Here is a 26,835-nt window from a genome sequence, read left to right as displayed (position 1 = left end):
AATATATTTTATTGATTTTTTACAGAGAGGAAGGGAGAGGGATAGAGAGTTGGAAACATCGATGAGAGAGAAACATCGATCAGCTGCCTCCTGCACACCCCCTACTGGGGATGTGCCCGCAACCAAGGTACATGCCCTTGACTGGAATCGAACCTGGGACCCTTCAGTCCACAGGCCAATGCTCTCTCCACTGAGCCAAACTGATTCGGGCCTACCTCGGGCTTTTAAAAACACTTTTTCTGATTCTAAAAGTAATATATGTCCGGTATAGGGAGTTAGAAAGATAGAAATATGTAAAGAAAAATTTTAATGAAGTCCCTCTATTTTTGATCCAGCGATAACCAGTTAACCGCTGCGTAGTCCCTTCATTTCTAATATCTTTACTGCTTTTCCTGCAAATAGCTTTGTTTTGTTTCATGGATTCAGTAGCCCTTCTTGCCCCGCAGAGGCTATTAATCGTGCCTTTAAAAATAATTTATTCTATTGACTTTGTTCATTTTGTTTTCTAGCTAGAACTTCTGTTCTTAAATTTGTTGCTTCTTTCGAGGTTTGGTTTTTGTCCCTAGCCCAGTGTCCAGGGCACTGGCCTGGGTGGAGAGGTGGTCAGCGGCCCACCGCTGGTATGGGCCTCATTAGTGTGGGCTTGTGGACAAAAGCCCATTTACGTGGCTAATGAGAGTCCACCATTCAGGACTCCTGCTGGGCCTCTGATCTGCAGGCTCCAGAGTTGGAGCCCCCGGAGCTGCTCACCTGGCTGAGCGTAGAGCCCTCAGCTACACTGCCTGGGTTCACATCCGGGCCCTGACACTTACTGGCTCTGTGCCTCGGGAAAGCCGTGTGACGCAGGATCTTATTTATAAAGTAGGGATAATAATATTCTCTATCTCAAAGGATTTTTGTGGGGGTTAAATGAGATAATACGTGCCAAAGTTCTTAGAGCAATGTCTGGCATACATATGTGCTATAGGAGTATCTATTATTATTATTTTGTCATGATTTTATTTTGGGGGGTCGTGGTTTCTCCATGTTTATTCCCATCTACTGTCCATCGTCAGGGAATCCATATAATTCCTTCCTGTTTTCTAGGACGGTAATGGATTTATTCTTCCTAGAAAAGGCCTTTTCTGTCATTTTCTAGGGCCTTAGGGGAGGCAGGCATATGCCCTGGCCTCCCGTCTAGAAACAGCCATGCGTTTCCTTCAAGTTCTTTTCCTCTGATTGTGTACAAGTGCTATTGTTATCTGTAGTGCGTACATCAGGGCACGTGTGCACAGTCTCGCGTCTTGCCTCTGGGCTGTTACCGGATGTTGACTCTGTCCTGCAGGGGACTGGGCGGTGGAGTTCTCTCCTTGGCCTGGGCCTCGCTGAGGCTGCTCGGAGGCTGTCCTGATGAATGTAACGGGTCCTCTGTTTCCTTTGTCAAAAGGAATGTTAATTATTTTCAGCAGTCTAATTACGTGGCTAATGAGAGACTGAGTGAGATAACATTCCCTTTAATTACTCTTGCCTAAGTGCTGTTTGGAGCCATATTTTGAGCATGTTGTGAAGCTCACTTCTTTAGAGGTAGATGGAGCTGTCCGGTGAGGGATGGAGTGAGGAGCCAGGCTTTCTGGCTAAGGCCCATGGTGCGAGGGCCTGGCTGCAGCCAGTGCCCAGCCCAGTGGATGCTGCCGTTTCCTCTGTGCCATTCCTTAAAGGAACGCAGGGGCGGGGAACCGTTTTTCTGCCAAGGGCCATTTGGTATTTATAACATCATTCGCAGGCCATACAAAATTATCAACTTAAAAATTAGCCTGTCAGTTAATTAACTCACCCCTAATGCCTTGGCAGGGCATTGGTGAACGGGACGGTTGGATTGGGGTCAAGTGTAGAGCAAACAGCGTCCGTCACAGCTCCCCCAGAAAAACTCATTCCTCAGTCCTTCATCCAATGTACTTGCCCTTCGGCTCCTCTTGGCCAGGCCCTCTGACCCAGGGATACTGAGTCTCTACTGTATGTCACGTGCTATCCAGAGCACGGGTGCGGAGATGAGGAACAGATTGCCTTCTAAGACAGAAGTTTGATCATGCCCCTCCCCGCTTTGCCCAGGATAAATGCCACATGTCTGTGTTCTGACCCTCTACCGCCGTCCCAGGCTGATCTGTGCTAGGGCCTTCCTGGGGTTCTGATGGGATGTCTGCAGTACCTGGGCCTTCATGAGCAGACCCTTGGAAGGCAGCTCTCCCAAGCCCCTGAGTGGACTGGAGGAGGCTGGGGGGCACAGCTCACATGAGACTGTCTGCCATGAGAACCTATTGCCAACTGTGGGTGGCCTGTTGCCATAGGTAAATTAAGTCTCTTAGTTTCCATCCACACGCCCCCATCTCAAGAGTGGTGTGGGGGGTAAAGTGCTGGCCCTCCCATTGACTTCTTTGAGCTTCTCTTGCCTCCTGAATAAAGTCAGAGTTAATGCCTGCCTCATAGCCTTGTGGAGGGGAGTGCTGAGGTGACCTGTGTGTGGAAGGGACTAATGAGATGACCTGGCACATGGAAGATGCCCAATAAATGGTGTGGAGTTCTTAACACTCCAAGCAGCATCCCTAGACTGAGTTACAGCCAGAGACCTAGTGGCTGGCCCCATTCACCAGTAGGCAGGGCCCTCTCCTGGGCTCTTGGAGGTAAGTCACTCCTCAGACAGTGGACAGTGACTTTCATGGAACAAGGGTTGACCCTCCCTCCATCTCACAGTGGCAGCCTTGGTTAACGTGGCCTGAGCTTGAGGAAGAGGCAGGGCAGGGGTGTCTGTTCAAAAGGGAAGGATTTCCAAGAGCAAGGAAATGGAGCTCAGCCTTAGGTCTGTGTGTTGGGCAGCCTTCTGCTCACCCTTGGTTAGTCCTAGAGCAGTGCAGTCCAGTGGTGATGGACATGCTCTATCTCGACACCAGCCACACTTAGCTGCTGAGCACTTGAATGTGGCTAGTGCAGCTAAGGAAGGAATTTTTTATATTACCCACTTTTAGTTAATTAAAATTTAAATATCCAGTTGTAGGCAGTGGCTATCACATGGAATAGTGCAGTTCTGGAGTTTGTAGAAAAATAATATATTTGTGCACTACCTGTTCTTGGCTTGTGCCTTATCTCCAGGCTGCTAGTTTTCATGTATCCTGTTTACAGAAGATAGTCAGGGTGTGCTGGGTTGCTAGCAAGAGTCAGGTGAGTTATCCTCTCTACCAGTCAAGAGGACATGACAAAGTTGGGGTAGTAGCCAGAAGGGAAGCCCCCAAAGCTATGACCACCTTGCTGAGATTGACCCGCCTTGTCTGACCTGTCTTCTCGTTACCGTCTGGTTTTCGCAGCAGCGGAGGTAGGCAGGTGGTGCTCAGATACGTGATCCTCGTGTCAACTAGGTGTGTTCCAGAAAGGGGAAAGCACTTGTGTTGGTCCAGATTTTCTTGATTGCAAGTGACAGAAAGCCCAACAAACTAGCTGGAGTAAAAAGGAACATTCACTTTCTTGTTAAAGTGAAACACCCGGGCCAGAGAGGGCCTGGTAAAGTTACTTAAATTCTTTTGTTCAGAAGCAGATAGAAATTACAGGCCATCAGTCATATGATCTCAATGTTCCTTTCGTTTGTTGATAAGCACGGTGCATCGCTGACTAGGACCCACAGTTTCCAGCCCCTGCCTGCAGGGAGAATCTTCGTTGACGGCCATGCTCGCTTGGCACCTGGGGGTCTTGCCCTGGCCCAGCTGGCATTGCAGGGACCGCGAGAAGACTTTTGCGATAAGGGGTAGGACATGTCTGTCCGCTTAATTATACTTACTCTAGCTACTCTGGCCTTGCTGTTTCTCATACTTGTTTAGCTTGCTCCTACCTCGGTCTTTTCACTGACTGTTCCCTCTGCCTGGAATGCTTTTCCCAAAGCTCTTTGCATCTTTCTGATCTATGCCCCAAGGCTACCGCCTTACCGAAGTCTAAGACGCACTTTCTAACATCCACTTTCTTTCTGTCCCCTGTCAGGCCTCTCCCCTTCTTTGTGCCCCAACATCGGAAATTACAGCATGGCTCTAGCCGGTTCAGTGGACAGAGCGCCGGCCTGCGGACTGAAGGGTCCCAGGTTTGATTCCGGTCAAGGGCACGTACCTTGGTTGCAGGCTTCTACCCCTGGCCTGGGCCCTGGTCAGGGCACATGCAGGAGGCAACCAGTGGATGTGTTTCTATCACATCGATATTTCTCTCTCGAGTGAGGGTTAAAAAAAATAAAAGAAATTACAGTAAGCATGGGCTGCGTACCTACTGTCTGTCTCCCCGCCAGCCTGCGCTCCAGCGGGCAGGAACGTTGTCCTGTTCACACCGGGTGCAGGGCCTGGCCTTCATGGGGATACAATACCTCGAGTAAATAACCAGCCTCCACAGGACTTCTGGGACCAGGTCTCCTGGTTGTGGGGAGGTCTCTGGGGTGACTTGGCTGTAGAAAGCTGTGGAAAGTAGGGCACTGGTGTCGTGCTATTGAGGCGGTCCTGGCATGTCCTCTGAAAGACCCACTGGGCTTCTTTCTGCCTCCACTGGTGAGGCGATTGAGGGAGTGGGTTCCCATTGCCCCAAAAGCATGGTGTGGTGGGGTAACCTGTGGGGGACATGGCAGTAATAGGGAGAACCAGATAAATAAATGTCTGGTCACGTTGTCAGCGAGTCTGTGAGACCACGGCTGGCAGGAGGAGGCTTGCTGGTCTCATGTGACAAGGATTTCCAGGGCCCTTCAGCTGCCACCTGATGGGAGCTGCATAGGGGATTATTGATGAAGGGGAGGCGAGGCAGCTCTTTACAGTAACACATGCCTCGCCCTGGGACCGCGGCCAGGCAGCTAATTAGAGAGCCCAGCAGCTGTCCAGCCTTTCAGGCAGCAAGCAGCAGTTACCCAGTGCCAGGAGCCAGGGGGACAGGAGAGGGGCCTGGGGCCAGAGACCACCCTCTGAGGTACAGGGACTGGGCTGTCAGGGTTCATGCAGAGGGAACATGGGAGGGCCATGTAAGTTAGAGTGACCTGGAGGGGAGGCGGGGAGGAAGAGAGGACAGGTGGCCTCCAGGTGAGACAGAAGGCAGGGTGGCGAGATGTCCAGCCAACAGAGAAACCCAGATGCCGAGCCCTGAGGGAGCGGGCCCAGAGTAGAAGGCAAGGTCAGGTGGAGTCCATCCCGTCTTCACCGCCCTTGCCTATGCCAGTCAGGTCCCAGGGCCTGGGCCTCCTCGCTGACCAGGGGATTGGAACCCCAATTATATATGTAACTGAGTGTGGTCACTCCTTGGTTTGGGAAGTTGCCAAATCCACTTGTGTTCAGGGCTGGTCTTCCTGCAGGACAAGTACAAGCATTCGTTCTGTGTCACAGGGGAAGAACTGGGAGGACTTTGAGTGACCAGAGGGCTCGCAATGGCCCTTTGGGGCAGCTTCTCTTTCCTTCGTGGGAACCTGCGGTGAAGTAGACTTGGGGAGAGTTAAGGAAGAGTAGAGTGGGAGAGACAGAGGGGTAGTGTGCTTCCTGGCTCCAGTCTCAGGTTCTGGGCCATTTAGATGTGGGCGGTGAGTTGGGGTAGATTTGTTGTTGGTTTTTTGTTTGTTTCTTGCTTTTGTTTGTTTAATCCTCACCTGACGATATTTTCCCATTGATTTTTTTTAGAGAGAGTGGATGAGAGGGTGTGAGAGAGACACGTCGATTGGTTGCCTCCTGCATTTGCCCCAACCGGGCCGTGGGGATCGAGCCTGCCACCGGGGTACATGCCCTCGACCAGAGATCGAACCCTCGACCCTTCAGTCAGAGGGCCGACACTCTAACCACTGAACCAAACCAGCCAGGGCTAGATTTGTTTTTTTAGGTTCCCGTCAGAGAAGCAGAGATTCAATCCTGCAAACCCAGCTTACCCTACATAGTTACAGGGGAGGAGAGAGAATGATGCAGAGGGAATTTCCTGCCAGCAGCCGCTGGGTAAACCTCTCTGGGAAATGAATCCCACTTGTGTGAAAACTGGATGTGCCTTTTGAGAGGGCCAGCACCTTGTAGAAATAACAGAACAGGCATTGTCAGTCTCTGGCCTGACCCTGAGCTTGGAGCCTGCGCTGTCCCTGGGGATGCCTGGGACGCTCCAGTCCTGCCCCAGACTTTCTCAAGTGACATGTCTTCTGGATTGTCTAGACCCAAGGCACCCACCTCGTCTATCCACACCGCTCAGTCCAGGTGATGGCTCTTGGGAAGCGGGAGAAAGGGGCATGAGCATCCTTCTTTCTTCCCTCATCTCCAGAGAAAGCCCTTCCTTGCTGATAGCCTGAAAATGGGAGGAGATCCCCAGCCATCACTATGTTTGGTGAATAACACTGGATGGTGCAATCCCCCAAGAATTTAGCTGGGCCCTTCTCTTCCTTGTGTGTCTAGCCATCAGACAGACATTTCATGGTCTTGGAATTCATTCTGTGGAGCGGGAAACAGACACATAATGATTTTAAAGATGGAGCAGTGTTTCTTGTTTTACATTTATTTTTTAATTTAAATATTTATTGTTGAAATATTACATATGCCCCCCTCCTTCCCCCATTGACCCCTTCTAGTCTGCCCCGTCCCCTGCCCCAGGCCTTCACCACCCTATTGTCTGTGTCCATGGGTTATGCATATATGCATACACATCCTTGGGTTGATCTCTTCCCACCCACCCCTGCCTTCCCTCTGAGATTCAACAGTCTGGAAAATTACGTTTCAACAGAAGGATGTTCAAGGGCCTGTGGGGACATTGGTGATGGGGGACTGTGGGAAGATGGCATCATCGTCAAAGGGGTGAGGTGGGAGCAGGGTCTTGGAGGAGGAGTGGGTGCGGTGGGCTGCGGAGGAGGCAGGTAGAGAGGCTTGAAACCGTGTGGGGGTCTCTGCTCTTCAGGCTCCTAGCAGCGCCTGGCCTGTCCAGGGAAAAACTGTATGGGCAGACTCGGCTGTATGTTTACAAATACGAAGCTTGCAGAATGGACTAAGTAGATGACACTTAACGAAGTGCAGACATGTGCCTTAAGAGTGGGATTGGATCGAAAGCATTTTGAAGGCCTGCTGCATGGGGAGGAGAGTGACTCTAGAGCCTGAGGACCAGGGTTTGAATCAAATGTGTGGATTTGGCCCAATTTCTTAATATCCTGAGACTCAGTGTTTTCATCTCTAAAATAGGAGTGAGGGGTGATAATTCCTGCCCTCCCCGCAGGAGTCTCAGCGAAATCATGAGAGATGATATACTCCAAAAAGTCTAAGTTCTACGCACATGCTCCTCACACATTCATGTACTCTATCAACGGGTTCAGGCCAGGCAGCCCACAGAGGAGCCTAATGCCCTGTGCACCCTGGGACCTACTCGAAGGGGCCAGGAAGTGCTGGAGGGGGCTGGGACTCCCCCCCCCCCCCCCCCCCCCACCCCCCCACACAAAGTTTCAGAAATAATAGGGAACAGATGGCAGAAATATTTAAAACTCTGGTGTGTTTTTTTTAAAAAAAAACAAAACAAAAATAATCAAGATTTCATTTATTTGGAATTTTCTCTACTTAGGAGAAAACTGTTTTCCATGAGAAAGAGCATCTTCACAAAATCCAGCCCAACTTTTTAAAAAATCCCTTTAATCTAATTTAAACCAAAATGAAGTGTTCTTCCCAACGCGACCTGGATCAAGATTGATTCAGAACTTAGATGGATCTCAGATGTGTGTGTGTTAATGGAAGAGCATCTGTGGGCGATTTGTCTGGTGTCTGAGGGCCCTCCACGGATCCCACGCAACTGACCACTGAACAAACCACATCTGGAGGTGGAGGAGCCCTTGTGCAGACTGGAGCTCATGCTGCTTAAATCTCCACACACTCTGAGCACTGCAGGGAGAACGGGCCTGGTAGTAGCACGATACCATCACCTCCTCATCCAGCCCCCACCAGCTCCCTGGGGAAGACTAGGAAGCAGGAGGTGTCCTGCTCTGACTGCCTCGGCTTCATCTGCCAGGGTGGTACCTCAGCCAGCAGTGGGCTGGGCTCTCAGGGCTGACTTCAGCGACCAGCAGGCTCCGCTGCCAGGATGTGGGCTTTGGTTCCTGTTTCTGTTTTGGTTTCGACTTGTGCGGTGGATGTGGCCTGCTTAGGGCCCAGGGAAGGGGACGTGCCCGTACTCAGGGGTGGCATCGAACTCCCCAGGCACAGGGTCATGGCGGTGCTGGGGTGTCGAACATGCCCCGTTAAAGCCCTTCCTCGAGGGGATAGGTATGTGCCTTGGTGATCTCTTGCCCACCATCAGGCAGGCAGGGAGCCGGGAGGAGGCTGAGGGGTGGGGCAGGGTTGGAGGCTCCTGTGTGTGGAGGAGATGGGAGGGACAGAGGCAGAGCCCAGGAGCCCAGTGCCCCGCACAGCCTCTGCCCTTCATTTCTCAGCGCAGGGGAGAGACCCAGGGGTGCACACCGTCTCCACCCACCAGCACAGGTGCACACAATGGATTTCAGGTCCCCAACCCCTGCCCTGTCACTTCTTGCAAGTTGTCAGCTTAGGGAGCAAAGGCCTGAGACACCTCTGCTCATAGGGCCTGGGGTGGGGCAGGGGGGAAGGTGACCGTAGGTGTCAGCAGGGGGTAGCCCCTCTGTGGTCCACCCTGTTTGGCCATCCAGGGGGGATGGCGCTAACTGCCCTCTGCTCTCCCCACTCCCTAGTCTTATACTCTTGTCCGCTTCCGAGTGGCCAGCGCCTCCTTCCATAGGCCGTGCCGCACCTGTCCTTGGACTTGTGCCGATGGTGCTGTGTTTAAGGGGTCCTCAGGGAAGCTTCAGCACCTTCATATTAAAAAATAAACCTGGGAATCTCTATCAAACGGTCAAGTCCTAGGGATTTATTGGAAACATGCACGTGGCCAGGGACGTTGTCAAGTTAGAGTTAAGCAGCTGTTGTCAGTTGCAGATGTTAATATGAAGGCCTCCACAACAATAATGACAAAATAATAGAATGAACTAAGTATTAGGGTGGTGGGACTGTGGGTAGAGGGGTTAGCACCTATTTTGATGGTGTGCTTGTTGTTGTAACTCCCTAAATGCTAAAACCAGCATCTGACAGTGCCTACCCTCCATGGGGCTCTTGACCCCCCTTTGGGAACAGATGTACCCACTACAGGGTGAAGGTAAGAAGCTGAAGCTAAGTAAGAATGGAGCTGGATTGTGAGATTATATCCGCTCTCTGATTTACGAGTGAGCACACATTCCCTTGTGGTAAAAGAAGTCCTGAGTCCTGGCCCCACTTGGGATGTGACTTGGGATGGATCCAGGGTTCTCGTTGCTGGATTAACCAGACCCGAGCAGACAGGCCAGCCTGGAGGAGGTGGCCGGTTCCAGGAAAGGGATCAGGCAGTGCGGACAGGACCAGTGTCTAGTGCTGAGCCTGAAGCTGGGCCCTTGAGGCTGCTTCTCTGGCTGGCCCGGTGGCTCGGAGCTGGGGAGAGTTTAAGCTAAAGAACATCTTCTCTTTTATTCCCAGGGACACATGGAAGCCACCTGCCCACGAGCCGAGGATCGGCTAAGCCCTGGGACTAATGCTTGCCCACGCTGCTGAGAATGGCACGGTCGCCCAACCAGGCACCAGGACAAAGGTGAACCCAGGACACTCCTGGACAGCGATCCTGATGTCTGTGCTGAGCTGCGCACTGAAGGGTGTGATAAGTGAGTGTGTTACAGGCTCCCCGGGGAGAGCCAGCCCTCGCGGCCTCGGCAGGGTGGAACCAGGTCAGGAAGTCCTGGCCTGAGCCTGCGTTCTGTCCCAGGGCCTGCCAGGGCCCCCGTAACCCCTGTCCAGGGCCCCCGTAACCCCTGTCCAGGGCCCCCGTAACCCCTGTCCGGGGCCCCTGTAACCCCTGTCCGGGGCCCCTGTAACCCCTGTCCAGGGCCCCCATAACCCCTGTCCAGGGCCCCCGTAACCCCTGTCCAGGGCCCCTGTAACCCCTGTCCGGGGCCCCCTTCTGGAACTGTGCATTAAGAAGTAGTCCCAGAGGAGAATAGGGCGGGAATGGGCGGGCAGGGTCCAGCAGTGTCAGGCCATGTCCCTTGCTGGAGTCATGGCCTCTAAAAACGAGGCCAGACTCAGAGGCGACGTGAGTGGCATGAGACACCCAGCACCCAGGAGACGCATCTTCCCAAACCCTCCTTGTCTGTAGGCTCACGGGTGCTTTGAGCCTTGGGCTCCACTTCTGTCAATAGGAACTGTGCCTCCCCTGGGACTTGGACTCTGCCCAGATGCCACGGTCAGTTTCTGTGACTCGGGTAGAGCATCCGGGGCACTGGGAGGTGAGGGATTTGTGGCACCTGAGCTGCCATAAAACTGGCCATCGGGGCGTCTGCTGCTTTTGTCCCATTACCCGTGTCTCCTCTTCAGTCCAGATGAGCTTCGTGTAGGGAGAGAGGCCCCCCAACTACGGAGCATCGCCTGTCCTCATGCGGCCTTTTCTTCCCAGCCTTGGCCTCTGGCTTTTCCTGGATGATGCTTTTAAGTATGACCATTGTCAGCATTTCCAAGCCCCAGAGGCCTGAAGGCTGTTCTGTGTGTGGGACCAGGGACCAGCAGGCAGAGAGCCCCCCTGGAAGGCAGGGCAGGGAGAGGGGGTGCTTTTGCACACCTGACTGGACAAGCGTTCAGGAGCAGCTGGGCTGGTCCATGGGAGCCGGAGCCTTCGGTTCCACGGAGGAGCTTGCAGGAGGGAAGAGAGTAACCAGGCATTTCTCAGCTTTAGGTGGAGCTTGACTCTACTGCCAGCTGAGAGTGTACTCAGGGCTAGAATCTGTTTTCACTGAGTTGGGACCTGCAAAGTCAGTCTGTGCTAGGAGGGTCTTTCAGGAAGCGTGCTCTTGGGTTGCTTGGTGGCCGGCGTGTTGTGAGTGTGCCTGGACCGTGGGAGTGGCGTGGGGGTGGAGAGAGGCCCATGGAGGCCGCTGTGGGAATGCGGTGACTCAGTCAGGAGACCTCTTACCCACATAACACAGACTTCCCCAGAGCAGTCTACATCACCAGCCTTAAAACTGTGGTACCCTCTGTCCCGTGAAACCACTTCTGGAATTACTCACTAACAGATAGTCCCAGAGAAGAAAAGGGCTGAATTATTTTGTTAAGGCATAAAACAAGATGTTTCTTTGGTGTCGGGGTAACAGTGGAAATGGGAAACAGTTGTTCTCCCTTTGTTGAACATCTGTGTTAAGCAAATTATAATTTTCTACTTGTGGAATATTACACAGCCATTATAATAATGAGCACATAGGCAACACACCAATTTGGAAAAACAGTTATGATATAATAAGTGCTAATACCAGGTTACAGAACAAGTACATTCGGGTAACTTGTAAAATAAACTTGTGAGAAAAGATTGCAAAGAGGAAATGATAATGGCTGCTAGTTTGGTGGAATTATGAGTGACTTTTCCTCCTAAGATGCCTGGATTTTCTCTTAAAACAAAATTTAATCTGGATGAATACACAACCCACCATTAATGGTGACTTTCTCTATGATGTGGGGTGATGGGGGACTTTGCTTTCTAAGCCATTCCTTTCTATAATGTTTAAATTTCAAATGTGAGCATGTTACATTCGTAATCAGAAAAAAATAAAAAAGATATTTTAAAATGATAGAATTGAAATCTTAAAAAACAGGAGAAAGAGGAGAATAGAAAGGTTAAGCTGGCTAGCTGTTTATATCTGCCCTCATCAGTGTTTAAGGGGCTGTGCCTGCTTGGGCCCATTCATTCATTCATTCATTCATTCTATAGGCAGTAGTGGGTCTTGTTGCCAGGCACTGTCCTAGGCACTGGACAGAGCCCCTATCCTGATGGATCTTTTTCTCTAACTAGGTGGGAGAGGGGGTAAGACAATGAACAAGTAGCAAAATATCAGAATGTGAGAGTGCTGTGAAGAAAATGAAATGGGGTGATGAGAGTGACAGGGAGGCGATTTTGGATCGGAGATCAGAGGTCTGAGGGGTGACCGTTGACCTGAGACCTAAATGACAACAGGGAGGCAGCCACATGAGGTCTGGGAGAGCCTTGCCAGCCATGCACAGGGTGCCCAGCCTACAGGACCATCCGCGAGTGCCCTTTGTTGCTTGAGCCCTGTAGAACCTCTGTGTCAGGGCTGACGGTCCCTCAAGCCCACTTACCCCTGCGCCTGCCCACTGGGATTTGCTTAGTATCTGAGACCTTCCCCTGCTTGCTGGCCCGTGTGGAACGGTTGCCCCTGACACTCTGGCTGCTGTTGGTCCAGGCACAGGGCTTCTCTGGCCAGCCTGCGCGTTGGCCACTGCTCCTGGCGGGCAGGGCTGGGCCATCTGAGATTCCCAGCAGTATCGGGGCAGCTGGCAGTTAGGGAGGCTGCGGGTAATGCGTGTCCTGGTAGGGGATCTTTGAATGGCACATACCTTGAGGCCCTGAGAGGTGGCTGCCCTGGTCCTGAGAGGGTCAGCTTGTGACCCTGGAGGACCTTTGTGCAGATCCTGCCAGACCTTGGCCTCAGAACAGAACATGGCCTCCCACAACAGTCTGAAAGCCTTGGTAGCTCCAACACCCGTTCTGAGCTTCACTGATGATCTACCTTAAATCTCATATCCTTCTTGTTTCCTGGTGTCTCTCCATATACCGTCCAGCTTTCCAGAAGCAGAAACTCGGAAAATGGTAGTGCCCTCAGAGGAGCCTGTAGTCAGCTTCGAGCAGTGCAGTGTACTGGGGGGACTGAAGACTCTGGAGCTGGGCTCGAGTCCTACCTCTGCCTTGTACAGCTATAAGAACTTAGGCTAATTATTTAGTCTTTCTCTGCCTCAATTTCCCCATCTGTAAAATGGGCTTGAAGAATATCAGAGTTAATACATGGAAAGTGCGGAGAAGATGCCTGATTATTAATATTACTAGAGGCCTGGTGCATGAAATTCATGCACGGGTAGGGTCCCTAGGCCTGGCCGGCGATCAGGGTCGATTGGGGCCTTCCAGCTGCCAGCCGGGGCCTCCCTTCCCTGGCTGCCAGCTGCTGGCCGCTGGCTGGGGCCTTTCTTCATTCCGCACCGGCCTCTGGTGCTCAGCGCATGTCATAGCGAGTGATAGAACTCCGGTCGAACTCCCATGGGGACATTTGCATATTAGCCTTTTATATACATAGAAGATTGTGCCTGAGAGGTGGAGGGAGGACCATCCCAGGGTACTTTCCTAGGGGATACCCACAGCAAGAGAGGGTGGAACTCTGGCATCTGGGCCAGCCAGTGACCACAGGTGTTTTCCCCCACTTGCTTCCCTTCTGGTCCGGAAGCAAGCTCATGTTGTCCCCTCCCCCGAAACTTGATAACCACAGGGGAAGCTCAAGATGCACCCAGATGCCCAGATGCAAGGGCAGCTCATGGATCCCACTCACCTGCAGTACAGGCTCTGTCAGGGACCTGGGCTCACGGTCACTCACGCCCCACCCCCACCCTCTTGCCCTCAGGGCTGAGCCCCGCTGCATCTCCCCAGAGCATAAAACTGTAGTGATTTGTGTACCTGGGGATGGGGAGTGAAATTTGGGAAGTGGATGGGGTGAAAGAGGAAGGCTTACTTGGCCTGGCTACATGGAGGGGAAGCCCAGTTTTCTAACAAGGTGCTCCTTTGGACCTTAAGTCATTGTGTGTGGCACCTCAGCTTCCTGGAACAAGATGGGAGTTTTTGGCAAAACCGAGGACAGTCATCTCATCTGGTTTTGCTTCCAGCCTGCCTTGGGCTTTTATGCATTCTCTTCGCTCCTCTCAACTGCTAGCTCTGCTCTCCGGCACCCTGAGGAATAGCTCAGCAGGCCCTGAGAGCAGCGGGGAGACAGTCCTAGGGAGCAGGGCTCTGGAGGCAGCCCCCTCCCCTCCCATCACCCGTCCTTGGAGGAGCCGTGTGCTGCCGGGAAAGTCCTTGAGTCCTGGCCCTTTGCTGGAACGCAGTGTTCCCAGCCCCATTGACCAACAGGTTTGAGGAGTTTCATCGACACTTGTACTTACTCGAGTGCTGTTCCCCCAAATCCCTCTTGTGAGACTGTCCACACTTTTTTCCTGCCTTCAGTCTGGCCCACACTCTCCTCTTTACTCCACCCTAAACGTTCTTGCCCGGGCTGTTCCATTTTTGTGTCCTGGTTCTCAGGATGGTGTGTTTGTCACCAGGAGAAAGCGGCCAGCATCCAGCGTGCTCAGTGCGCTGCGGGCTCTTCCGGATCCGTTTCTTCCCAGGGCTCCGATCCCAGGGCCGAGCGAGGAGGTACGGGAAGGGGCCGGGGCAAAGGCTCAGGTGGGTGGAGGCCAGGCAGGGATAGGTACCTGTTGGACCTAGCCGAGGGTGGGTGAGCTCAGGGGAAGCAACGGCACCTGTGGTTATTAGACATGGGTTTGGGAAGTGGAGTTCTGAAAATCCCCCCGAGACACTGCCTGCCTCTAACCTTAGTGTCTGTCCCATCCCAGCTGACGACACTATCTTACCTCGAGGTTCCTTGTCTTCACCCCCATCTCCTGGCCCCAGCCAGGACTTCCGGGTTCTCCCATTTATCTTGCATGAACCAGGCGAGTTCTCTGGCACGACACCTCAGATGCGGTCTGGCCTTGCTTAGATATGCTTCCCCTCCACCTACCCCCGTTCTTTCAGGCACAGAAGATCCCAGGAACAGAACCCAGGCCTCTGGCACCCCGTTCTCTCCCTCGTCCTCTCTTCTGTTCAGCGGCTTGCCCTCTCTCTCCCTGTGACAGCTCTCTCTCTCACTCTTTATTCTTGCTTCTGCTCGTAAGGCTTGGGAGTCCAGCTCTTCCAAGTCGCCTGCTCCGGGGGCCACTGGAGCCTCTGGTTTGTTACCGACCGGGAGCGCATTCTTGGCCGTCCCAAAAGGTGAGACCAATCGGCAAAGCGAGCAGGATTTAAAAATCAGCATCCAGGTGGGAGCCGACTAGAGCGATGACCGTAGTTGTGTGCTTGGCTGAGTAGGAAGCCCCTTCCCGGATCCTGTGGGATGGAGGAGCCTGGGGTTCAAGTGCAGGTCGGTGGACAGACCCGAGTTCAGAGGCGCGAGTGGGGCGGGAGACAGTGGTCTGCTGGGAGCTCAGGATAAAACGAGGGTGTGAGAAGCTGTGCCCCTTTCTCCAGCCTGGCCTTCCGAGCGCTGGTCCTGGACCCCCCCCCCCACCACAGCCAGGCGGAATGTGCTCTCCCTGCGGCTGTTTGTGCGGTTGTTTTCACAGGGATATTTGACTGCCAGGTTGGTGCTCTGGGTGGAGATACAGGCCTGACCTGCTTGGCAAAGGAGGCTGCCCGGCCCTAGTGAGGGCCGGGGCCGGATGACCCTGTCTCAGGGGGAAGGGGGCACTCGAAGTAGGAGAAGCTGACCAGCAAGCCTGGCTCTGTGCCAGAAACGATAGCCACCCTTTCTTGAGTGTTGGCTGTATTCTTAGTAGTGTGTTCGCTCATTCATCCACTCAGTAACCCTCAGAGATAGTTCCTCTTATTATCTTAATGTTACCTATAGGGAAACTGAGGTGGGGGGAAGTCATGTAAGATCCTGCAGGTGGAGGGTGTCAACCAGGAGGCAAACCCAGGCGGGGAGGATGCAGAAGTCCTGCGCTTAACCACCACACCTGATTCAAACCTGAGTCACGGTTTGTTGTCGGGGATGGCTCAGGAGGGAAGAACCTGTGTTAACTTCACGTGCGTTCAGGTTTCCTAGGTTCATGTGCCTGGCAGATTTATTGAGCGTTTTCTCCATACACGGCACAAAGATGAGTAATACATATTCATGTAACGATTTTTAAGATAAAATGTATTTTTATAAAAGTTATGCATTTTTGTTGGAAATATTTTTTAGTCTATACAGAAAACTACAAAGAAGGAAGCAAGGGTCACTTATATCACTCACCATCCAGAGGTGATTGTGGCGAAATTCTTTGTATATTTACACGTGTGTATGCCTTTGCCAAATCAAAATTATATTAATTATTCAATTTTGAATCTGGCTTTTTCTCTTAACATTGACGGGAAACAAACATTCATCAAGCGGCTACTAGTGCCGGCTCCAGGCGCGTTCTGGCAATGCTGAATGTGAAGTGTCGTCACAGACTCGACCTGCTGCAGAGGGGACAGCAGGGCAGTGGGCAGCTCTGGTGTTGGAGGCGCTTAGGGAAGTCTTCCCGGAGGAGCTGGATCTTGAAGGCTGTGGTGGGGATGGGGGTAGAGGTTGCAGGTGGGAAGGGCACCGCAGGTAACAAAAACAGCCATGTAAAGACCTGAGACAGAATCTGAGGCAAGGGGGGCGGGGGGTCACTAAGGACTTTGCCAGCCATCCCCAGGGGTTTGGGCCTTATGTTAAAGATCCACTAATGCAGGGGTCCTCAAACTTTTTAAACAGGGGGCCAGTTCACTGTCCCTCAGACCGTTGGAGGGCCGGACTATAGTTTAAAAAAAACTATGAACAAATTCCTATGCACACTGCACATATCTTATTTTGAAGTAAAAAAACAAAACGGGAACAAATACAATATTTGTATTTGCATGTGGCCTGCGGGCCGTAGTTTGAGGACCCCTGCACTAATGGTTAAATGGGGATAAACATTGGATTTGCACTTTGGAAAGACTGCTGTTTGTACACACTCTTTCATCGTGTGATGAGTGAATTGGAAAGGAGGCGAGGAGATGATTGGAGTCATCCAGGTGAGAGGTGACAAAGGCTTGAACCAGAGCAGCAGCAATGAGAAAGCGGAATGAAGAGAAGAAGATGGGTTTCAGAGATGTGTAAGAGGTAGAAAGGACAGGCGTTAATAGCTGACTTGGTGCTTTGCCATGTTATTTGTGTTGACCAACAAGATGTTAGTGGGCGTGACTTAACCAGTATTTATTTATTTAATATATTTTTATTGATTTCAGAGAGGAAGGGAGAGGGAAAGACAGGTAGAAACATCAATGATGAGAGAGCTGCCCATTCAGTGCTTTACCCGCAATGTGTACTAATTAAAGCTTTATTGAATTGAATTGGTTAACCTGGTCCTTTCTTCCTTGTCCTGTTGCTAATAATTCTAGCCTCTAAAGCAGTGGTTCTCAACCTTGACTGCACATTAAAATCACCTGGGAATCTTTTTAAAATCCTGGGCCTCATCAAGAATTTAAAAAGATTCCCAGGTGATTCTAATGTGCAACCAAGATTGGGAGGATGAAGCCCAGAAATCAGGATTTAAAAAAGATTCCCAGGTGATTCTAATGTGCAGCCAAGGTTGAGAACCACTGGGCTAGGGCCAGTCTTTTTTTTTTTTTTTAATTAGTATCTCTTTTTCAATAGACTGTTTTTTAAAATTAATTTCAGAGAGAGGAAGGGAGAGGAGAGAGAGATAGAGTCATCAGTGATGAGAGAGAATCATTGATCGGCTGTCTCTTGCACACGCCCTACTAGGGATTGAGCCTGCAACCCAGCCATGTGCCCTGACCGAGAATCAACTGGGTTGTGAGCTCAATCGATTCTATCTTGGATCTTTACATTCCTGGTTCTTGGGTTGACGCTCAACCACTGAGCCAAATGGGCTGGGCTTAACCAAAGTCTTGAAAAGTGCTGGTGCCATTGGCCTTGTTGCTCCTGTGTCTTTGCCCTTGTCCTGAGAAGAACATGCTGGGGGTAGTCCTCTGGGCCCAGGAGGAGGATGAGAGACAAGTGTAAGAGAGTCACCCCAGCCAAACAGGATCGAGCCTCCAGAGGACTCGCGGTCTTACGATGGGAAGTCTTGAGTCCCAAGATCTGCCAACCCATGGACACGTGAGCTGCAGATTTACATGAGAGTAGATTTAAGCCACTGAGTTTTGGGATGATTTGTTATGTGATGGTTGCTAACTGATAAGAAATGTCTTTGTTGTTTTATGGAATGCTTACTGCGTGCCAGGCACTATCTAGGCACGGGAGATACAGTGCTGAACAAGGTCCTTACTCGCAGGGAGCTCATGTGAGAGTGGGGATATGGCAAAGGGAGATAGAATGACGCCAGGACTTCCGGCTGCTAACTGGGTGCATGGTGGTACCAGTAATCAGGATGGGTCGTAGGAGGATAACAGGTTTTGGGGAAAAGATAATGAGTTTGATTTAGGAAAGGAACTGGAGGTGCCTATGGGACATTTAAGTGGACGTATCCAGGAACGAGTGGGATATGTAGGTGCAGAACACAGGAAAGATGTCTGGCTGGGGACTGCAACTTATCAACATGATAAAACAAAAAATCAGCTTGGCCAGTGTGGGTCAGTGGTTGAACATGGACCCATGAACCAAGAGGTCCCCCATTCGATTCCCGCTCAGGGCACATGCCTGGGTTGTGGGCTCAATCCCCAGTAGGGGGCTTGCAGGAGGCAGCCGATCGGTGATGTTTCTCTCTACCCCTCTCCCTTCCTCTCTGTCTAAAATAAATAAAAACATATTAAAAACAAACTGAAAATCAGATGTACCAAAGAGAGACATAATTAAGTGTTGTGGATATTCAGAGGAAAAAGATAGGACTTGTGTCTGGGAGGATGAAAAAGAATTTGTTCTAAAGGTAACCTTTAAGCTGGGTTTGTGCTTGTGCGGTGAGAGGAGAAAGGCACACCAACACCATGGACAGGATTTGCGGAGGCATGGAGGTAAAACAGAGAGCTGGACTGTGAGAGTAAGGCTGAAGAAGTAGATTAGAGTGAGAGCGTGGAGAGCCTTGAATGCCAGGCCAAGGATGGTAAAATAAATAAAAACATATTAAAAACAAACTGAAAATTAGATGTACCAAAGAGAGACAGAATTAAGTGTTGTGGATATTCAGAGGAAAAAGAGAGGACTTGTGTCTGGGAGGATGAAAAAGATTTTGTTCTAAAGGTAACCTGTAAGCTGGGTTTGTGCTTGTGCAGGTGAGAGGAGAAAGGCACACCAACACCATGGACAGGGTTTGCGGAGGCATGGAGGCAAAACAGAGAGAGCTGGACTGTGAGAGTAAGGCTGAAGAAATAGATTAGAGTTAGAGCGTGGAGAGCCTTGAATGCCAGGCCAAGGATGGTGTAGGGCAAGCATGTCAAACTCAAAGGCTAACACGGGCCAAATAAATAAGGTTTAAGTTTATGTGGGCTGCAAAAAAACAAAAGCTTCAATTTTCATAGAAACGGATATGTAGGTGCAGAACACAGGAAAGATGTCTGGCTGGGGACTGCAACTTATCAACATGATAAAACAAAAAATCAGCTTGGCCAGTGTGGGTCAGTGGTTGAACATGGACCCATGAACCAAGAGGTCCCCCATTCGATTCCCGCTCAGGGCACATGCCTGGGTTGTGGGCTCAATCCCCAGTAGGGGGCTTGCAGGAGGCAGCCGATCGGTGATGTTTCTCTCTACCCCTCTCCCTTCCTCTCTGTCTAAAATAAATAAAAACATATTAAAAACAAACTGAAAATCAGATGTACCAAAGAGAGACATAATAGCCCCTGGAGGGGGGGGGTCCCTCAGCCTGGCCTGCCCCCTCTCACAGTCCAGGAGCCCTCAGGGGCGGGAGGAGACCCGGCGATCAAGGGAAGGCGATGCCCCCATCACACCTCTGCTGCTGCCACTGCCGGCAGCGCAAGTTTCGGGCGGCTCTGGTTACCTGTGCCTCGGGCAGCCCTGGGCAGCTGGGAAGCCAACATCAAGGCTTGGCTGGCCCTGGGAGGCTGGGGGGCTGAGGGGACTGGGTGCTGCCATCTTTGAGGGCGTGACAGTCAATTAGCATATTCCCTCCTTATTGGCTATGGGTGCTGACATCTTTGTGGCAGCGTGAGGGTCAGTTAGCATATTCCCTCATTGGCTGTGGGCACCGACATCTTTGCGGCAGCGTGAGGGTCAATTAGCATATTCCCTCTTTATTATATAGGATTATATATAACAGGATATTGTAAAAATTAAGTTACGAAATTGTTATTAAAATGTTTCGTGCATACCACTGTATTGGCTGGGCCACAAAAATATTCGTTGTGGGCCGCGTGCAGCCCGTGGGCTGCGTGTTTGACATGCTTGGTGTAGGGTTTCATTAGGAAATAGGGAGCCATTGAAGGTTTTTGAACAGGGGAGTGACACTAGGCACTCATGTCTAGGAGATGGAGAGTAGTTTGTAGTGGGATGCGTTTTAAAGTTAAGAGATACAGATTCCAGTCTCAGCTCTTGCATTCACTGGCCCTGGGATATGGGCAAATGACCTCACTGAGCCCCAACTATCTCTCTTAAAAAACAGGAGTAAAGCCCTGGCTGATGTGGCTCAGTTGGTTGGAGCGTCATCCTGTACACCAAAAGGTGGTGGGTTCCATTCCTGGTCAGGGCACATACCCAGATTGTGGGTTCTAGCCCTGGTCCAGGTGCGTATAGGGGCCAACTGATTGATGTTTCTCTCTCACATCAATGCCTCTCTCTCTCTCTCTCTCTCTTCCTATCTCTAAAATCAATGAAAAGCATATCTTCCTCCAGTGAGGATTAAAAAGAAAAAGTGGGAGTAAAACTACCTGCCCTTCACATGAATCTTCTTTGGTTGTTGATAATCCTCACCCGAGGATATTTTTTCCCCATTGATTTTTAGAGAGAGTGGAAGGGGCAGGGAGAGACAGAAACATCCATTGGTTGCCTCCTGCACGTGCCCCAACCAGGGCCAGGGATCAAGCCTGCAATCAAGGTATGTGCCTTTGACCAGAATCCAACCCGATACCTGTCAGTCCATGGCTCTATCCACTGAGCCAAACCGGGTAGGGCCACATTAATCTTAATTGTGTAAAAACCAATGACAAAATGTGAATGAAAGTGCTTGGAAGACCATAAAGCAATGCATAAAGGTGTGTATTTTGTGACTAGGCTTCTGAAAGATGATACTGGAGTTCCTAGACAGGTGGGCAGACTGCAGATGTCATCTTGTTAACCTCTGACCCCTCTCCCACCTTGGAGAGGGGATTGACAGCAAAGCCTGGTGTCCACTGGCAGCTGGCCTGCTGGGATTCATGATCCCATACTCTGTCTTCCTGTTCTCGATGCAGCCCTGGACCCCCCCATCCCACCGTCCCCACAAACAACACGTGTCATTTAGAGAATGCCTGTTTGCGAGAGGCCTGTGCCATGGCTGCCGAAGAGAAGACCGGAAACATTTGCTGCCCTCAAGGAGTACACAGCCTACTTGGATCAAAAGGGCATGTGCCTAAAATAGTAAATAGGGTGGCATTTGATAAAGGGCCAATGAGTGGTCTAGACAGCTGCTGGGGAAGGGTGAGGAGAAAGCAGAGAGGCCTGAGGGCTGGGCCTTGAGGACTGGGCCTTAAGAGAAAGGAGGGGGAGGGGAAGAGAAGTGGAGGGAAGATTCTCTCCTCTGTCAGCTCACTGGTTTCCTTTCACTATCGAAACTAAACACCAAAACCCTGCTTAAGGGAGCACTTAAGGACAAATGTGACCACAAGGAGCTACCACTTCATACCCATTAGGATGGCCATCCTCAGAAAACCAGAAATAACAAGTGCTGGCAAGGATATAGAGAAACTGGAACCCTTGTGCGTGGCTGGTGAGAATGTAAAAACGGTACAGCCACTACGGAAAACAGCAAGGCCATCTTCAAAAAAATAAAAATAGAATTACCAGGTGATCCAGCCATTCCACTTCTGAGTATATCCCCGAAAGAGTTGGAAGCAGGGACTCGAGCAGCATTATTCACAATAGCCAAAAGGTAGGAGCAACCCGTTAATGGATAAATGAATAGACAAAATGTGATATATCTAGATAGATGGATCACAATGCAGCCTTAAAAAGGGAAAGAAATTCTGACACATGCTATCATATGGATAAACCTTGAAGACACTCTGCTAAGTGAAATAAGTCAGACACAAAAGGACAGATATTACATGATTCCATTTAAATGAGGTGCCTAGAGTAGTCTAATTTATAGAGACAGAGAGTGGACTGGTGGTTGCCATGGGCTGGGGAGGGGATGAGAATTCGTGTTTAATGAATATGGAGTTTCAGTTGGGGATGATGAAAAGGTTCTGGAGAAAGATGGCAGTGGTGGTTGCACAACAGTGTACTTAATTGTACACTTAAAAATTACTAAAATGGTAAATGTTATATACACGTTAGCACACATGCATGAAAGACGAATATGATGGCTTGCTTAGAAAGATCTCAGAAACATGAGGAAAAGTGAGGAAAGAGATGAGGACCCCAGGGGGGCCTGGTGAGAAACCAGCTCGTAGCCTGGAAATGGGGGTGATTGATGGGCCAGGCCAGCTGACTCTCACTGACCACATCCAAAAAAGCTAGTCTAGGAAGGGTAGCAGACACCTTCCTCCAAGAAGCATTTGAGAAGAGTTACTCAGAGGAAGCCAGTGGGGAAGTTTGCTTTCTTCATTTCTCATGCCCACGGCTCAGGTAAGGAATATGGGATAAAGTAATGACCATGGAATAAGGTCGAGATTATGGTTGTTAACCAAAGAGAAAGGCAGAGGCAGGTTTGAAATCCACTCGGCCTTGGTTGCATCAGAGACCTGGACTGGATGGTGGGAAGGCAGCAGGAGAGGCTCAGCCCTCCCTGCCTCCCTCCCTCCTTCCCCCTCTCACCTGTCTCCTCTGTGTCCCAGCAGCTGGCTCCCGTGGGCGCCATGGCTTCCGTGGAGCCCCTGACGGCGCTGTCCCGCTGGTACCTGTACGCCATCCACGGCTACTTCTGCGAGGTGATGTTCACGGCGGCCTGGGAGTTCGTGGTGAACTTTAACTGGAAGTTCCCGGGGGTCACGAGCGTGTGGGCGCTCTTCATCTACGGCACCTCCATCCTGATCGTGGAGCGCATGTACCTGCGCCTGCGGGCCCGCTGCCCGCTGCTGGTGCGCTGCCTCATCTACACGCTCTGGACCTACCTGTGGGAGTTCACCACCGGCTTCATCCTGCGCCAGTTCAACGCCTGCCCCTGGGACTACTCCCAGTTTGACTTTGACTTCATGGGCCTCATCACCCTGGAGTACGCCGTGCCCTGGTTCTGCGGGGCCCTCATCATGGAGCAGTTCATCATCCGGAACACCCTCCGCCTGCGCTTCGACAAGGACGCTGAGCCGGGGGAGCCCGGAGGCCCCCTCGCCCTGGCCAACGGCCACATCAAAACTGACTGAGTGGGGGACGCTTGGGGGAAGGGCTGGGGTCTCTCATGGACCCTGTGGAGAAAAGTACGAAGCTGGTGGAGTTGCCCCTTCTGTACAGCACAAGCCCTGCCTCACCCTGGCCTCAGCCCTGCCGGGCCACACAGCCCCAGGTTCAGCCCTGCGGGGTGCACACAGCCCCAGCCCAGCCTCAGCCCTATAGGGCGCATACAACCCCAGCCCAGCCTCAGCCCTGCGGGGTGCACACAGCCCCAGCCCAGCCTCAGCCCTGTGGGCCCCACGCAGCCCCCATCCCTCCACTGTGGGCTGGTGTTGGGGGCGGGCTGTCGAGGCAGCAAAGGGACTTGGGGGTTGGTCCGTGGATCTCACCCCAGCTCAGAGGCTTCACAGGGACTAGACTGCGCGGGTGACTTTGGAAGCAGCAGGCCCTGCCCTGGCTACGGGACTCTGAGAAATGGGCAAAAGGCGAGAGGCAGGTCTGAGGAGGCTTAGGGCTGCTGCCTCGGCCACCTGGTTCCTTCTCACCTGGTTTAGTTGGGCTTTGGCTGGTTCCGTTAGGCAATATTCAGGTGCTTGCTTGCAACCAATACCTCCCCGGGGGCCTGCTGAGAGACTGGGCAGCCAGGAAGCTGCTTGGAGCCGTGCTAGTCTGCAGGGCTGGGAGGCCTTCCCTTGGCTCCTCTCCCTTCCCCCAGGGCCCCACGCTGCTCTCTTGGCCTCCTGGGGGCCCCCTGGTGCTGGATTCCCACCAACCTTGGGCTTTTGGAGGTTTCAGTCCCTGTGCTTTTGGTGGCGTTTCCCCCCTTTCTCGCTTATTTTTTAAGGCCTTTACCACTATCAGCCCTTTATCCATGTCAGTCACCCACCAACCCCCAACTTCCACTCCCCGGCCAACACAGCAGCTGCCAGAGATAGAACCCTGAGACACCCCACCGGCCCTCCGCAGCCCTTCCTCCACTGTTACCCCAATCCGGTGGGCTGTGGCAGTGCCCTGGTGCTCTTCTCCATCCATGCCCCCTCTTCACAGTGGCCCAGCTAACAGTGAATGACACCCACAACACACAGTCGGGCCAAGATGGGCCCCACAGATCCACAGTGGGGACCCAGAGACAAATCAGTGTGTGTGGGGGGTGCCGTGGGGAGGGCGGTAAAGGCACGCCTGACGGTTCATTTTCAGTCCAGTCAGGGGCGGTCTAGCATTCTAGGGGATGGGGGAGCAGGATCCAGTGTTGCAGACTATGGAGAAGGAGTGAGGAAGACCCTCCCATCTGGTGGGAAGGGATCAGTTCTGGATCTGCCATAGCCCCAGCCCTGCAGCAAAACCTCCTCAGGGCCACCCCTCCCCAGCAAGACTGACACTTCGAGCTTGTTCCTCAAACAGTATTAACCCTGCCACGCTCATGGGCGTTGTCACCTTGGGTGCCCATGACAGGTCCGTTGCTGGCAGTGGACAGGTGAAAACCTCCCTCCAGCCCACTTCCGGCTCTGCCCCCACTTGCCAAGGGGAGGGTCCATCAGAACACAGCCTTCCCCACGGTACGTGGTCTCTACTGACCACACTAGAACTCTTAGGTAGAAATTAGCCTTCCCCTTTTTATAGAGCATTAAAAAGTGATCATGCCACCTCTGGAGAGAATCTCCTCTTCCTTGCTGTGCTGCTCCACCCAGACCCTGCAGACAGCACCGGGTCAGGGCAGGCGGGCGGCTGTGGGCAGGAGTGGTGTCCAGGATTGGGAGAAGGGCGGGGGAGACTCTGGCAGGGTTGCTCTCTGCACTTGACCTTGTCCATGACAGGTTGAAGGGCGTTTTCCAGCCTCCGTGTCCTGGGTAGGCTCGTCACATCCAGGCATGAACTACATTCTGCTGGGGCCAGCCCTGGCTTTGGTTTACCTGCGGCCCCAGTTCTAGGGCTTTGGGGCTCCTAGGGGCTTCAGGCTGCCAGTGGGGGTAGATGGTGCTCTGTCTACAGCTGCAGGGGATTCCAGAGGAAGAACATTGCCTGGCTTCCCTGTTCCCTGGGGAATCGTTTCCTTGGTCCTCCCCTCCAACTCCATGCTATGTCAGTCTCTTGGACCCCAACACCCTCACAGGCCCCCATGTGGGCTCCTAGACCCTACCACCCACCTTCGCTCTCCCCTTCCACGATGGCATCTGGTGGTCAGCTTGTTGATGTCTCCCAGCATAAGGCCTCCACAGTTCTCGGCCTGCCAAGCCCTTGGATGGCCCACTGGATCTGGCCTTTCAAGGTGTTGCCCTGTGGACATGCCTTGGCACCATCTTTTCCCTGTGCAGGAGGTCCTGGAGCAAGCCTGCCTCCCTGGCAATGTGCAGAGCATTGTGTTTCTGCTTCATGGGGTCCCCTGCAAAGGGAGGCAACGAGCCAGGGCTTGGCCACAGGATCAGCAGGCTCGGTCAGAGCCCAGACCTCAACTCCTCTTTTATTTGGTATCTTCAGGGCCCCAATTCCTTAGTGCCCAGGGCCTCAAGGTTTAGAGGAATCCCAGCCCTGCTGAGCAGTGGGGGTGCTGGTGGAGAGAGTCAGCTTGCTGTGTCTGAACCGCTGGTGTCCTGGGTCTCTCCGCTGGACATCGCAGCATTTCTGAGTTACAGATCGCCATGTGCTGCCCCGCATGGTTGGACCACTTCCGTGTCTGCTAGGTGTCCTGTCCCTCGTGCCCTGTTCCCTCGGATGCCAGTGAGTCATAATGGCATCGCAATGGCCTATGCTTATTCTCAGCAATAATACCTAGGGAGTGGCCATGAGTCCTTCTGTCCTGGTCCCTTGCCCTCTGCATGGGTCTCCCGGAGAGGCAGCCGCTGAGTGGGTCAGTTCGTCAGAACCTGTATCTATGGAGCTCTGGGCTGTGCACACGTCTTCGCAGGGGATGCAGGGGCCCAGCGCTGGAGGAGCTACGGATAAGGCAGGGAGCTCACCTGCCACCCTGAGGCCACCCAGACCTGGAGGAGCTGCAGGTCCTGGCTCTGAGGCAGGTGGGACTGTCTCCCAACTGCGGCAGCTCCTCAGCAGGACACACGACTGGTTTGTGCGCCCATTGCCTGCTCTGTCTCCGTTAGTCTCTCTGTCTTTCTTTTCACATCCGTGCACATAAAATATACTGGTGTTTGTGTTCCAGGACTGGCTCTGACCCATGTCTGTCGTCTTCTATTTTGGAGCCCCTTCCCCAGGGCTGCCGGGAGCCAGCCCCTTCACACCCGGGCATCACCCTATCCTGAACCCAGAGGGCTGCTGGGTGGGGCCGCCCTGGGGGGAGGGCAGGTGGCACTACCAGCCAGTCCTTTTCCCTGTCTTTGCTCTGACCCTCTCTGGAAACCCAAATTCTCCACCCAACCCCCGACTGCCCACCAGGAGCATAATCTGGTCCAGGCCTTACTTTAGTCCCAGGATACAGGGCAGATGGGGAGTCCGGGTGTATCCAGGGTGGCTACAGGTTGGCTGTATCTGCCCATGAGATGAGCTCCTCTCGAACATGCCAGCCATGACCTGGGATGTCTCAGGGGGTGGGAAGGCACAAGGGAGGAGGCTGAGGATGCCTCAGAGAGCCGGAAGCTAGACTCCCTACTTTCCATTGTCTAACAGTCACACTTTGAAGACACAGGACTCTGCGCTCTCCTGGCAGCGCTGCCTTCCCAGAGATGTGCCTTTGCAGGGAGCGGTCCCTCCCTCCTTCGTGTACCTCTGCTCTATGGAGCGGCCTTTGT

At 52.4% G+C, this 26,835-nt stretch overlaps 1 protein-coding gene across 5 annotated transcripts in view; it reads left to right on the top strand.

Annotated features, from left to right (window-relative positions):
- The window catches only part of TMEM229B (transmembrane protein 229B), a 61,757-nt gene extending 35,506 nt beyond the window's left edge, over positions 1-26,251 (top strand). Inside the window, exons 3-4 of one of the 5 annotated variants that reach the window (XM_005877918.2) lie at positions 9,501-9,682; positions 22,606-26,251. In XM_005877918.2, the coding sequence (XP_005877980.1) occupies positions 22,624-23,127 (504 nt within the window). In that variant the 5' untranslated portion in view covers positions 9,501-9,682; positions 22,606-22,623 and the 3' untranslated portion in view covers positions 23,128-26,251. The other 4 variants (XM_005877919.2, XM_005877920.2, XM_014549159.1 and 1 more) reach the window with 4 other exon arrangements.
- The last annotated feature ends 584 nt before the right edge of the window (positions 26,252-26,835 follow it).

The sequence above is a fragment of the Myotis brandtii genome, unplaced genomic scaffold (assembly GCF_000412655.1).
Source record: "Myotis brandtii unplaced genomic scaffold, ASM41265v1 scaffold536, whole genome shotgun sequence".
NCBI classification, from domain to species: Eukaryota; Metazoa; Chordata; class Mammalia; order Chiroptera; family Vespertilionidae; genus Myotis; species Myotis brandtii.
The sequence above is the reverse complement of the archived record's forward strand: the minus strand, read 5'-3'. Positions and strand labels throughout refer to the sequence as shown.